At 49.0% G+C, this 14,027-nt stretch overlaps 1 protein-coding gene across 1 annotated transcript in view; it reads right to left on the bottom strand.

The window, feature by feature from the left end:
• RNF213 (ring finger protein 213) overlaps nt 1–8,315 on the bottom strand; it is an 87,293-nt gene extending 78,978 nt beyond the window's left edge. Inside the window, exons 1-7 of the mRNA XM_060291226.2 lie at nt 8,217–8,315; nt 7,816–7,938; nt 7,774–7,779; nt 7,055–7,230; nt 6,322–6,480; nt 5,786–5,988; nt 591–874 (exon numbers count right to left, since the gene is read on the bottom strand). Coding sequence (XP_060147209.2) covers nt 591–874; nt 5,786–5,988; nt 6,322–6,480; nt 7,055–7,230; nt 7,774–7,779; nt 7,816–7,863 — 876 coding nt within the window. The 5' untranslated portion in view covers nt 7,864–7,938; nt 8,217–8,315. The remainder of the gene's footprint in view (nt 1–590; nt 875–5,785; nt 5,989–6,321; nt 6,481–7,054; nt 7,231–7,773; nt 7,780–7,815; nt 7,939–8,216) is intronic.
• Between the last annotated feature and the right edge of the window lie 5,712 nt (nt 8,316–14,027).

Raw genomic sequence — 14,027 nt, 5'->3', positions numbered from 1 at the left:
CCCCTCGCCCTGGGTCTTTGGGAGGTGCCGCCACTGGCACGTCCAAAGGCCTCAGCATGATGGAGGCGCTATCAAGTGGGGGCTCCTGAGCCTTATAAGGATATACTGGTCATCTCAGGTGTGGCTCCAGGTCTGTCTCAGAAATGCCTAAGCCATACCACAGAGCAGGTGGAGATGCAGTGAAGGGCACCAGCCTTCTTGTGGTGGAGGGGAAGGGCAGGTGAGGGGGCGGGACCAGTGGGGGAGGGGGGCAGGTGAGGAGGTGGGACCAGTGGGGGAGGGGGGCAGGTGAGGAGGTGGGACCAGTGGGGGAGGGGGGCAGGTGAGGAGATGGGACCAGTGGGGGAGGGGGGCAGGTGAGGAGGTGGGACCAGTGAGGGGGGCAGGTGAGGAGGTGGGAGGAGGAAGAAAATGGGGAGAACAAAGAATTCCCAAGAGGTGGTACTAGGAGAAAAGGGACTGAAATATCCTGCCCCCATCCACCTGGTCCACTGATTCTAGGGGTCATCTGGCCACTAGGAGGTGGAGTGATGCTGAGTGCCCAGGAGGAAGAGAAGGGAGCTGTTGCTGACACCCCTGAGACCTGGTACCTCCTTCTCTTCGTACTGCAGAGTGCTCCACAGCTGTTCTTCTCCTTCATAGATCATGGGCACCCGAATGACAGAATAAAACTGCTGGAACTGGGTGAAAAAGTTCTTTAAATTGATGGCATTCCAGGTCTCAAGGATGCTGAAAATGCGGTCCAGCATGACCGCAGCCGCGATCTGCTTCCCTTTCACCAAGTCTTTCCTTCTACGATCTGTTAGATAATCCATCAATCTCTGGAAATTCCCAAGGGGCCTCCTACAAATTATATCATCGTACTGGTGCCAGTCTAAGATTAAAAGAGCAATGTTATACTTAGGAGCATCAAAACCACTAGACCTGGACACTCCACCCTGGAAGGCTGATCTTGACCAGAAGAAATAGGATGAAGAAAGACAGGAACGTCACAGAACGTGGTAAATGGAAGGCAGCCAACACTTGCTCCATCCAGGTACCCATCCACAGATAAACAACAGGGGGCCTGGCCCCTGGGTGGAGCATGGCTGTTTAGGACAAGTAACCTGGACACCCTACAGTGAATTGAGTGAGGCACACGATTCAGCTGCCCTGAAAATACTTGAAACATGTCTTTGTCGAACTAGATGGTTCAGCACAATTGGTACATGAGTTCCTTAGAAAATGACCACACAGGGGTCAAAAATTTCGTACTGAAACTGCATCCCTCACTAGCACTTGTGCACCATTTTGGTATGTTACTTGGTGCAAGGGCCCATTTCCTCTGTCCTGGGAACTGTGGTGCCCACTCCATGAAGGACGGTACAGGTCACATGGCAGACAAAACAGCCCTTGACATGGGGCAAGGGCTGAACCCATGGCTGCTCTTATAACTAGCTGAAATGATATGAGTACAGACCTAGAAAACCCAGGAAAATCAATTGTCAAATAATTAGAAGGCAAAGAGGTCAGTAAGGCACCAGAGGCAACACAAGTACATAAAAACAGCCATGAAAATCAGGAAGTCCAGCCTCTGAACAGGTCTCCTTTTCCTCACTGTGCAGTCTGCTCTTTGCTGGAAGTCCCCACTCAGCCATCCCTGCCCCATCCTGGCCCTGCCCAGCGATAACTTGGAATCACTGTTTGGATCTGACCTCAGGCATCACCTCCTGTGGAAGCTTTTCCTGCTCCATATGGTGTGGGACACAATGGCTCGCTCTCGGTTTTATAAAAATGCTCTTCCAGACAAAAGGTGAGTGAGAGCTGCTGGCCTGGAATGGCCAGTGCTGTGGAGGTGAAGGGAGTACCAATCAATGTCCTGGGCATGGGATACCCTCGACGCCAGGACGGTGGGACAGGGAGGGCCATTAATGGTCTTGGCCTTGAAGAATCTACTAGCAGAAATAAAATATTTAAGTTCCAAACCCCCAGAGAAAAGAGAAAGAAAATCCAAAAGTTAGAAAAAGTACAAAAAAGAACAAGGAAACAAGGTAGAGAGAAAAGACATGATTATTTGTCAAAAGTTGAGTCTTCCACTGACAGTCTCAATTCATGCCAATGGGCTAAATTCACCCATTAAAGATGATTAGATTGGGAATTCCCTGGTGGTCCAGTGGTTAGGACTCCGTGTTTCCACTGCACGGGGCACAGGTTCGATTACCAGTCTGGGAACTAAGATCCAGCAAGCCATGCGGCACGGACAAAAGAAAAAAAAAAAATGATGACCACATTGAATGGAAAGAAAAAAAAAAACAAACCAACAACAGTCCAGCGCAACAGAGACGGGGCTGCAAGAGTTGAACTTGAGAGCAAACAGCAAGAGTTGGGACAAAAGCAGAGAGGCTAAGAGGGTAGGCAAGGAATGCAGACACAGCAGAATCAGTTTCAGGCAAAACACAGCACAAGGAAAAAGGCACTGGAAGGGACAGAGTGCTCGTGATGGCTGTTTCTGCCACCAGCACACATATCTGCCGTCTGGGTCTCCCCCATGTCACAGGGCTGGAGCCCAGAACCTCCATTCTGCCCGCCTTGCCACAGTGGGTTCTACTAATGAGAGCACCCACAGGAGGCTTAGAAGGAGGGAGAGGGGAGGGAAGTCATCTCTCTCTCTGTTTATTGGGACTGATGAAAACTACATTTATTTAAGATAAACCACCACCACACCAAATAAAACAAAGCACAAAACTTCTCTCAATCAACAAGAGTGCCTTCCAGACACTCCTCCCAAATCACCTGCATTGATGATGTCAGGGGCTGGGGCACTTCCCCACCTGGGCTCAAGTAGTGACCTCCAGACCCTCAGAAGCCAACAAAGGCCCTCCCTGGCACTCCCATCAGGCCTTCCATTGGTTACTATGACTGACCTCCTTACTGCTTAAAACTCCTGATTTAACCCAACTCACCAGGGTACCATCTCCCAGGGAGCTCCAATGTCAACCTACCAACAGGGCATCTAAATAGAACGGCCCACACCAAGAAGTAGGCAGTTTAAGTGCCCGTGCAACAATAAGGAAAAAGCTTTAACACTCATTTTTTTAAAAAGCTTGCAAAGTATAATTATTGAAAAACACTAGAACAATATCACGATTAAGAAAAAAGCATCTGAAAATAATCTGGCAATTCTGAGTTACTCTACAACCTAAAAATCTGCTTAATGATAAACAGCTCATACTACTCAATATCAAAAGACAAACAACCCAATCAAAAAATGGGCAGAAGACCTAAACAGACATTTATCCAAAGAAGACATACAGATGGCCAACAGGCACATGAAAAGATGCTCAACAGCACTAATTATTAGAGAAATGCAAATCGAAACCACAATAAGGTATCACCTCACACTGGTCAGAATGGCCATCATCAAAAAGTCTACAAATAAATGCTGGAGAGGGTGTAGAGAAAAGGGAACCCTCCTACACTGCTGATGGGAATGTAAATTGGTACAGCCACTATGGAAAACGGTATGGAGGATCCTTAAAAAACTAAAAATAGAGCTACCATATGATCCAGCAATCCCACTCCTGGGCACATATCCAGAAAAGATGAAAACTCTTATTTCGAAAAGATACATGCACACCAATGTTCACTGGAGCATTATTTACAATAGCCAAGACATGAAAGTAACCTAAGTGTCCATCAACAGATGAATGGATAAAGAAAACGTTATATGTGTGTGTGTGTGTGTGTGTGTGTGAGATAGAATATTACTCAGCCATTAAAAAAGAACGAAATATTGCCATGTGCAGCAAGTGGATGGACCTAGAGAATATCATATTAAGTGAAGTAAGTCAGACAGAGAAAGAAGAATATTATACGATATCACTTGTATGTGGAATTGAAAAGATAATACAAATGAATTTATTTACAAAACAGAAACAGACTCACAGACAAAGTAAACAAACATGGTTACCAAAGGAGAAAGTGAGGGGGAAAAGGATAAGTTAGGAGTATAGGATTAAGAGATATACACTACTGCATATAAAATAGATAAGCAACAAGGATTTACTGTATAGCACAGGAAACTATATTCAATATCTTATAATAAGCTATAATGGAAAATAATCTGAAAAAATATATATATATAAAACTGAATCACTTTGCTGTACACCTGAAACTAACACAACAACTAACTATACTTCAATGAAAGAGAGAGAGAGAGAGAGAAAGAAAGGAAGGAAGGAAGGAAGGAAGGAAGGAAGGAAGGAAGGAAGGAAGGAAGGAAGGGAAAGAAAATCTTTTTAATGGACTTTAAAATGATTGTCTCTGTGTTGAAAAGCGCATCTCTATCTGGTTTGACAGCTTAAGTACCAGGACCCAGCCAGATAAAATCTGAAGTGACTAAGGCAGTGCTTCTTAAATAAGAGCAAATGGGACCTGCTATCCCAAATCACTACCACCTCCTCCGGCAAGATTAGATCAGCATCAGCTCTTGTCTGATGAGGGGTCACCTCAAGCATGGAAACAGCCAGTTTGGATCATCCAGCAAGTACAGGGCAAAACCAGAAAGTATCGCAGGGCTCTGTTCTTTGGTCAGCCCATACAGAATAGAGTCTTTTGGAGGCGATCAAGTCAACACTTGGGCACATTTAAAAAGAGAGCATGACTCTAGTTTCTTCTCTGTCTCTTTGGGCCAGTTCAAAATGACCAAGCACCTGCCCCACTGACCTCAATCGCTGTCAGCCCAACAGAGGTCCTAGCCACGGGCAGCATCAACTGCAAAGACCCCTCCAGATGATTCCAAAGCCCAGCCAGCAAATCACTCCCAGCTTTCAGGCCTTCCTAGCTGAGGCCCCAGACGTCAGAGAGCAGAAACCAGCCAGCCCTGCTGTGCTCCATCCAAACTCCCAACCCACACAAGTCATGAGTATAATTTAAAAAATAAATAAACAAAGCACCTGGTCTTGGTGACAGACTGGAACATCTCTCTCAAAAGCTGACAGATGGATCTTTTTAAACAAGGACTTTAATATTAAACAGGCTTTATCTAATAGATATACATACAGCTTTTGAGTCACAAAATTCATTATCCATTCTTTCTGAGCATACATGGAATATTTATGACAGACCAAGAAGTCAGCCACAAAGAAGATCTAAGCAAGTTCCTAAAAGTAGAACCCATATAGACTCGCTATATAGAACACATGCACATGTACACACACACACAAATACACACGCACACTGGACACACACACCTGACACACACACAAACACCACACACACTGCATACAGTGAGTAGAAAACAGAGCACAGAAAGAAGAATTAGATAACAGACAAGAGAAAGAAAGAGAAACAGAATAAAGTGAAAAAAAGAAAATAGAAGAGTGACACTTACGACAGACAGCAGCGGGCAGTGGACCAGCCCTTCATGGCTTCTGCTGGATGTCTTATTCACAGTCGCCATTTGGAAATCTGGGAAGGGCTTGTGGTCCTGGCAGCCCTGTTTCCCTTGCCCTTGCCCCTGCTCACTGCTGCCCCTCTAGGCCCCAGTCCCTTTACTTCCCAGCAGCTCTATCTTCTCTCCTTTCCCTTAGTAAAAATCCTTTCCCTTGTTTACTCTTGTGAGTGGTTAAGCCAACCTGATCAGAAACATGCTTCCAAGCTCAGGTTTATGAAACATAGAGCTGGGGGGGTAGGGCAGAGCCAATGCCAAGCAAAGAGGACCCACACGGGCCAAGGAAAGCCTTTGATCCCCAGGAGGAACGTCCAGCCTTCTGAGCTCCGATCAGGAGCCCAGCCTGAGGCTTACCTCCCGAGCCCAGAAGGGAAGATTTCACATGGAGACAGCGGTTCACGTGCTCGCCTTCCTTCTGCTGACATTTGTAAATGAACTCATACTCCACAGGGCCCTTGCCTCGCCAGAGGACGTACTTGTATGGAATGGGCTTATCCAGGTGCTGCTTAGAAATGATGGTTCTGCCTTCAACAAGGAACCCGTTCTCATGTAGGTCTCTGTGAATAAACAGGACACCAGCCCGTTATCCAAAAATCCTCTCCCAGAAATCTTCATTCTTCTCAAACATAGCACGGAGTGCAGACTCAGAGCTATAAATCGATGCTGACTGAGAGGATGTTTCCGGAACAAGGCATGGTTTTCATGCAGAGACAGAAAACAGGCCAAGGTGAAGTATGACAAAGAAGTGCATTACAGGGAAGAGTTGTTTGAAATATTCATCTTCCCAAAGTTCTAAGGGTTAATCAACTTGATAAAAACTATGATTTCAATGTATTTCAAAGACTGGATGTTCTATACATTTCCTTACAGGCCTGCTGGGATATACTCACTTGGTGTAGTGCATCTCGCAGACATCATGATTCCATCCGGGCTTCCCAAATTCTTCTCCGCCCCTGACAAACACTTTGTGTTGCCCGGGGTTGAACTGGAAATGTTTTGAAATGATTGCATGGAAGTACACCGTGATTCCTTCCAAGGAGCTCAGTGGGCTGGGGGAAAGCCACGGAGGAAAACACCGATTATATCTGGATCAGTCTACCTCTCTGCACACACACACACTCACCCCCCCACACACACACAGGCACACGTGTGCACACAGGATCCTTGTTTCTTGACTGTGCACTAAGACACACCCCAACAAAGTGCAAGAGCGTCCACACTTCAGACAGGCTGTCTGCTGTGTGGGTGCCCTCGGCTCTCCCTCTACAGTGGAGGAGGACAGTGGGCGCGGTGGGGGGGGGGTGATCTCTGCCCAGCTCCGAGGGGCTGAGGGCTGTGGCAGGAGGGGGTGGCTGAGTACTCTGGGACGTGACAGCCTCTCTCCTGACTTCTGTAAGGCCCGTGCTGCCTCAGGGACCCCAGGGACCATATTACAGAGCATTTCACCTGAGCAAGGAATTGGAACAGGTGCCCCTCCACTGCCTACCTCCTGAGTGTTCCCCTTTCCCCCAAGACTCAACAAGAGGGCAAGGTGGGAATCTCCTCTGGGGTGACATGGCCCCTTCCAGCCCCCGCTCAGGGTGGGGACCAGGCCTGTGCCGCCCCGAGCCGGGTCACACCCACCACTCCTTAGCTCCGTGTGAGCTCTCCCTCTGGCTCCTTTGCTCCCTCTCATTTTTCACGGTGGTTGCATTATTTCTGTTATTCCCCTCTGGCTTCTTCGGGTCCTTCGGCTTGGCCTTCTCATTTTCACCTGCTTTTCCTCCAGAAACACCCGTCTGGTCCTTGGTTGCAGCTTCCTGGAACAAGCACCCAAACCCCAATCTTGATGACCAGCCTCCACATTTGCCCCCAACAGGGGATGCTTCTCATAGCCGCCAGAGTGGTCACATTCCTTCCCTGCTCAGAACCTTCGAATGCCTTCTGGTCCACCTACCACAGCCTCCCAGGACTCCTCTCCGCACCGCTGTCAATGGCCCCTCTTTCCTGCTGCTCCCTGAACAGGTCCACCACACTCTACCTGGGGGCCTTTGCTCGTCCCCAGACAGCCACGCGACTCGCCTGTCACTCTTTCAGATCTCCTTGGAAGGCCTTGCCTGGCACCCACCTCCAACACCCCAGCCCCTCGCCCTACTTCTCTCCGCGGCACTTCTCACAGCCTGACTTCACTTTCTCTTTCTCCCCACTAGAATGTGAGCTCCAAAAGGCAGGAGCTGGTCTCATTTCAAATGTTAGGCTGCACCCCCAGCACCTAACACATATTCACCAAATGATTAAATTGAGCTGTGGAAGGAACGGGGCCAAAAGGAGCAGCCCATGGGACAGACAGCAAGGACGGGGACGGCTTCCTGGAAAGCCGACCAGGTCGGAATGAGACGCTTTACCTGGTGGTTGTCTCGGGAAGCAGGGACACTTGTGGGAGGCTGTTTCATTTTCTCAGTCTGATTTTTAACTTCTTTCCCAACTCTTTTCCCTGCATCAGCTGGCTCAGCTGCAGCAACACTTGCCTGGAAGAAATAAAGACCCCAAAACATCAGGGCCAACAGGACAAAATGGACAGGGAAACTCTGACTCAGTGGCATAAGGGTAAGTATATGCCACCAGCCCAGTGACAGGGGTCAGCAGCTCGGGGTGGAAGGGCAGCCCCTTCCACAGCCCCCCTTCCCAGGGAGCAAGTGCCAGGGACACCCTTCCCAGACAGTGAAGTACTGTCAGAACTGCACTGCACAGCAAGGTGTCGAGACATAGCAGGCCAACCCCGGTCGTCACTCCCCTAACAACTCACCCCAGAGGCAGGGGCCCTGGCCTGCTGCCCAGTGGCCCGCGGCTCTTTCCCGGGCCTGGAGTGGTCCCCCTTTGGCTCAGGCAGTGGGAGCTCCTGAGCAGCATCTCTCTCCATAGGAGGGCCTTCACTGGCAGAAGTGGGGAGGCCTTTGCCCTTGGAGGGGTTTGGGGAGTGGTGGTCCTTCCCTTCCGGGAAGGCTCCTCCCAGAGTCTGGTCCTGGGGTACCGGGCTGCTCAGAGACTCGGTGTCCGTAGCTGCTTCTACTCCTCTCGCAACCTGGCCCTGCAGAGGGCGGCCCACAGCCTCCAGCAGCGTCTTGTCCACACTTGGGGGCTGGCTTGTCTGGTGGGTGGGACCACCCTGCTGAGCTGGGCTTTGGGGTGGGGCTGTGTCCGGGAGCTCAGGGTTTGCAAGCGAACTCAGACTACAGGGGCCCAAGAGGGATGAGGACAAGGGATCCAACTCTGCAGACGTGGAAGCATTCTGATTCCTTTTCTTCCTTTTTCTCCTTTTTCTCCCTTTCCTCTAAACAGAAAAAGAGACACACATGTTATTTCTCAGGTTTACTATACTCTCACCAATGTTTTCCTCCAATTTCCTTTCAATTTCTGAAGTACGTCAAGTGTAGCTCGACCAAACCACCTTACATCTGTTAAATCTACCATTTCTTTACCTTGGAAAGAATGAAATTGAGACACAAAGTGAATGGGAGTGGTGAACAGAGGGGAGGGACAAGTGGGGAGCAGTGATGGTCACATGCTTCATTCTGTCCAATCCAAGCTGAGACCCTCACATGGAATTCCTTCCCATGGGACATCCTTTAAGGATGGCTTTCAAATGTTAGAAAGCAGGTACAGGTCCCCACACATCATACTCCATATACGTATTATGTACAAAATAGAGACGGAAGAATGAACAGAAGTCTAAGTAGTTCCTTCCTGCACCCGCACTGGCATGTTACACCTCTGCCTGAGATCCTTGCTCAAAGGCAAGAATCCTCAACTTCAGAATCAGAGATGGAGCCTGTGAGAAGCAGGAGTGGCAGGACCCTTTGAGGACCCCATGGGGCTGGATGCCCTGCACGCTTGGGGATCCTGCTCTGGAGCAAGTATTCATTGGTTCATTAAGTGCTAGTAATCATGCCTGGGCTGAGTCCCCGGGAGAGGGAGACGGAAGGCCTCGGGGTTTCTCTGCACATGGAGTGGGGCAGCCTTGCTCTGGGTCAGCTTCCAGATTTTCTCCAAGAATCCTGACCAAACGTCGTGCCCATCTGCTCGAAACAAGCAACACGACACACAGGCCACCCTGGATGGCAATTTCCCAGTCTGACACTGACCCCTGCTAACATCGCAGTAGAAAGAGGCTTAAGAAAGGTCATTCGAGGCAGTCACTTCCCCAGCTTCCAGGGCGTACAGATCTCTGAAGATTTTGCCAACATACTGATGGTGACTCAGCATGTCTGGAGGACCCAAGGTTCTACATTTCCATGGTGCTGCTGCCAGACCAGGCCTGCTCTGTGAGCACGAGGACCAAGCAGCTCCCTACCCCAGGCGCCCGACTGATCCGACTGGCCTGGGGGCACGGGCACCAGCATCTCCATTAGCTTTCCTGGTGGTCCTGACATGAAACCTCACTGGGAACCACAGGTCAGACCAGCAGAAAGCTGTGTGTGGACCCCACAGCCCCAAGCCCTTTGCAGAATCTCCTCCTTTTTCAGCGTGAGGCTGGCTTAAATCAAGTCGCTTAGTTCTACACTGATTTACCAAGGAACGTGGAACGTTGTCCTAAGCGCATGGAACAAGAAAGTAAGACACGTTCCTCCCCTATGAAGCTGATGGTTTAGTAGGAGAGAAAGACCAAAAACAAATGGTTTTAGCATGTTGGAAGGACTCGCAGGCTTCCCAGGGAAGAGGCGCAGGTTGAGTCTGAAAGCCACCAAAGGCCGAGGAGGCAGTTTCATCCATTCGGCAAAGATTCCCGGGTCCTACACGTCTGAAGGTGGCCAAAGCCACAGGCTGCCTCATATGCTGACTTGCCCATCCAGAATCAAAGCGTACGTGTGGCCGGAAGACCCTGCAGGACTGGCCCTCACTGCCTGCTAACCTCATCCCCTGGCCTCCAGTATTAATCCTGTTTTTCACTTTCTGTGTTTTAGGATGCTCTGGCATTTGCGGGGGCCTTGCTAATCCTGGAGAGACTGCCCCTCCCAGGGCTAGCTAATTCCCAGAGAGAGGGATCTCTCTGAGCAGATGAAAGATCTGAGCAGATCTTTCATCTGCAAACCAACTAACACGGAGCCCTGCCCCCCACCTCCTTTATCAAACTCTCCCTCCAAGCCAACATTCCCTGCCCTGAATCACCGCAGGGCCAAGTACAGGACAGCTAGACAATCCTATAACCCAGAGCCCACAAAGAGTATTCAAACCAGCCAAACCTAAACCTGCTCGAACCTGCCTGCCTTTCCCCACAAGGCAGACTCTGGGCCACGTTCTCCCCTTGCGCCTTCTCCCTCCCGTGGGGCCCTGTGGACGTGGCCCCCCTGCTGGAATCCATAAGTACCACTGACCTCTCGTGTCATCACCAGTTATACGAGCAGGGCGCCTCCTGCCTCAGGTTCTGTCTTTCCCCAGACACCTCCTTCACTTAGTCCTCTGCCCCACACCCCTCAGCAGACCACCTGGACACCCTCAGTAGGAAAGCAAACCTTCACAGCCCCGCATCTGCTTTATTTCCCTCCTTAGCCACTGTCAACTAAATATGTCTTTATTTTCTCTCCCCTCCAGGAAGGAAGTCCTTGTTTTCTTCACTGCTGCATCCACAGTGTCCAGAACAATCCTTGACCCCCTATAGGTGCCTAATCACTTCTGTCTCATTAAATAAATTCCTTGGAAAGTCCCGTGTTTCCCTGTAGCACCAGCATGTTTCCTCTCCCCCTGGGACCCCACACCCCTCAGTCGGCTCTGTGATCAGATCCAAGAACAAAAGGTTTTGACTTCTGATTTCCAATTTGCCTTTCTCCCCTTTACCTTGCTTTCTCCTTTTCTTATCCTTATTTAACTGTTCTTTATATAAGCTGCTTCAAAACACTAGAATGAGATTTAGATTTTGCACAGGTGACTTAGAGTTCTCTCAACACACGTCTATGGGGGCACGTGAGTGCCCGGCCCCCTCATGGGTCTATAGACAGGACTGGGATGTTGGCAGATCTCAGGCTGCTGGCACGCCTGCCATATAGCAAGGCTTGAGGCTAAAGTCTAAAATTTTCCTTGACAAAAATCAAGTTTATATGTATGATACTTGTTACATATTTACGTATTCCTAATTCTTGTGGTCTGTCATTTGACCACATTAGTCAGGAATATGCACACTAAAACTAAACACTGCTGATTGGGAATGCATGCACGGACCTGGGTCACAACCTCTGGATGTTGGCAGCAGATGGGGGCGGTTGGGAGGAGATCCCAATAGTTGCCCACGTTTACAATGGATGGTAGGGGGTGAGTATTCACTTAGTTAATCCTGCATTTATGTTATACATACCCTTTATAGTGGGCATAATATTTAATTAAAACATTTTTTAAATGAAGAGTTTATTGACTTGGAAGGGATGCTACCGAGCTTTCTGGGGACTGCAATGTCCTGTCTCTGGATCTGGTGGGGGTGACAAAGCTGTACACACAGCAGAACATCTAGGGGGCTCCGCCCTGAAGACCTGTGCATTTCACTCAATACCAATTATACCTCAGTTCAAAAGCTATGCTGCGGGAGCTTCCCTGGTGATGCAGTGGTTAAGAAATCTGCCTGCAAATGCAGGGGACATAGGTTCGAGCCCTGGTCCGGGAAGATCCCACATGCCGCGGAGCAACTAAGCCCATGGGCCACAACTGCTGAAGCCTGCGTGCCTAGAGACCGCGCTCCACAATAAGAGAAGCACTACAAGGAGAAGACCGTGCACTGCAACGAAGAGTAGCCCCCGCTCACCACAACTAGAGATAGCCCGCGCGCAGCAACAATGCAGCCATAAATAAATAAATAAATAAATTTATAAAAAAAGAATGTACAACATTATAAAAAAAAAAAAAAGCTACACTGCGCCAGCTCTATATGCATACATAAAGGCTATTCCTATTCCTGTCCAAAGAGAATTAATTAGAAAAAAAGAACAGTTTGCTACTTCTTGAGGGGGGGGGTTTGGTCAGAATACACCTCTGATTTTATAATGAGCATCAGTTTGTTTTTCCATCAAAAGAACAAAGGCTTCCCATACAGGGAGAGCAGAGAGGAGACCCCAGTCTGGGGGAAGGCAGGCCAGCTCGTTCACTCACCTGAGAGCTGGGTCAGGAGCACACAGAAGGGTGGTGCTGCGGACCCTGAAATGGTACCTATAGCAGGATGCGGGGGTGACAGGTGGGAACACTGACTTGTTGGACAGAAAGTCAGTGAAGCCGCTTGACAAAAGCTGACGTGTTGGAGGCTAAGTGGGCCCACTAGCTCTGCCCCAATTCCCAGGGGTCCTCTGCCTTCACCTGCACTGATAGTGACAGGGAGAGAGTAGAATAATTAAAGTTAGTTTAGAAATCCCACTAGGGCATTAAAGACAGAAAAGGAATTTTAAGGGAGCTTAGGAAGCTGTTGCAGGCCAATGACCACTCAAGAAAAGAATCCAGCAACCTAGCAATAATCTGCGCTACCTTGAAGGAAAACCAGGCACATCCAAGCACCAGGCACACTCAAGCCACAGGTCCTGAGAGTTAAAACACAAGACAATAGATATGGGGTCCTGGTCTTGTTACTTGAAGTCAGGGAGTTAATGGTCCCCAAAGAGTAGCATTTCTGCATGTAGTCAAGACGGGAGCATAGGTGAGGGGGGGAAAGAAACTAGGTGAAAGAGGACACTATACTGAAACCTTAGATGAATTACAATATTTTAGTGTATGTTACCATCCTTTTGCTAACACATATGTGATTTAAATAGTGCTATGATTGTCCCTGTTAGACCATATATAGGGTCAAAGGAGGAACTAATGATGTAAGCCTTGATGTCTACCCAAAAATGAGGAAGAAGGTGGTCTTCTCCCCTCCCCACTTTTTCTTTGATTATAAAAATGTAGCCCTCTTTGTTCTTGGGGCTGCGCTCCCTTGCCTGCCCACTTGTATCTGTCACAAGTGTCCTATGCTAACAAACCCACTCTTTGTCTATCGCTTTGCCTCATGCTGAATTATCTCTGTGATGAGACAAAAGAACCTGAGTTTCATTAAGTCCTGAGACCAGGTGAGCAGTTTCAATTAAAAGACAGTGGGTTCGAGTCCCCTCCTAAGCCAGGGATCGTGGGTTCAAGGCCCAATCTGAGGTGCAGCTGGGTTCGAGTCCAATCCGAGAAGGAGTGCGGTTTCAACAGCAAGTGCTTTGCCAATTCAGGGAGGACGGCAGGGCTGAGGAGAGTGTCACCTTTCCACCTGGCATCTGATCAAGCACTTCCTTCTAGTAAACAGGCACTGCCCAAGCTCCCTCTCTGCAGCCTTCCTTCCCACCGTCTCCAGACCCAGGTAACCTTTCTCAGCTTCAGTTTCCACTTCTGTAGAACTGGGATGACACATGTGGGCAGTGCTTCAGTGGGGGGAGCAGGGTGGGGGGTCTGTCTACAAACATAAGGTGGGCTTTACAGAATCAGCAAGAGAAAAGAAACTGGGATGAGAACTAGAAAGATCAGGTTGACCCCCAGCCTGACCTATCCCAACCAGTGGTATCATTAGGACCAGGGCTGGCCTCTCAATTAGACGCTAGCCAACTGCAAAAGGGAACTAAGACTC

This window comes from Globicephala melas, chromosome 20 (assembly GCF_963455315.2).
Source record: "Globicephala melas chromosome 20, mGloMel1.2, whole genome shotgun sequence".
Classification (NCBI taxonomy): Eukaryota; Metazoa; Chordata; class Mammalia; order Artiodactyla; family Delphinidae; genus Globicephala; species Globicephala melas.
The sequence above is the reverse complement of the archived record's forward strand: the minus strand, read 5'-3'. Positions and strand labels throughout refer to the sequence as shown.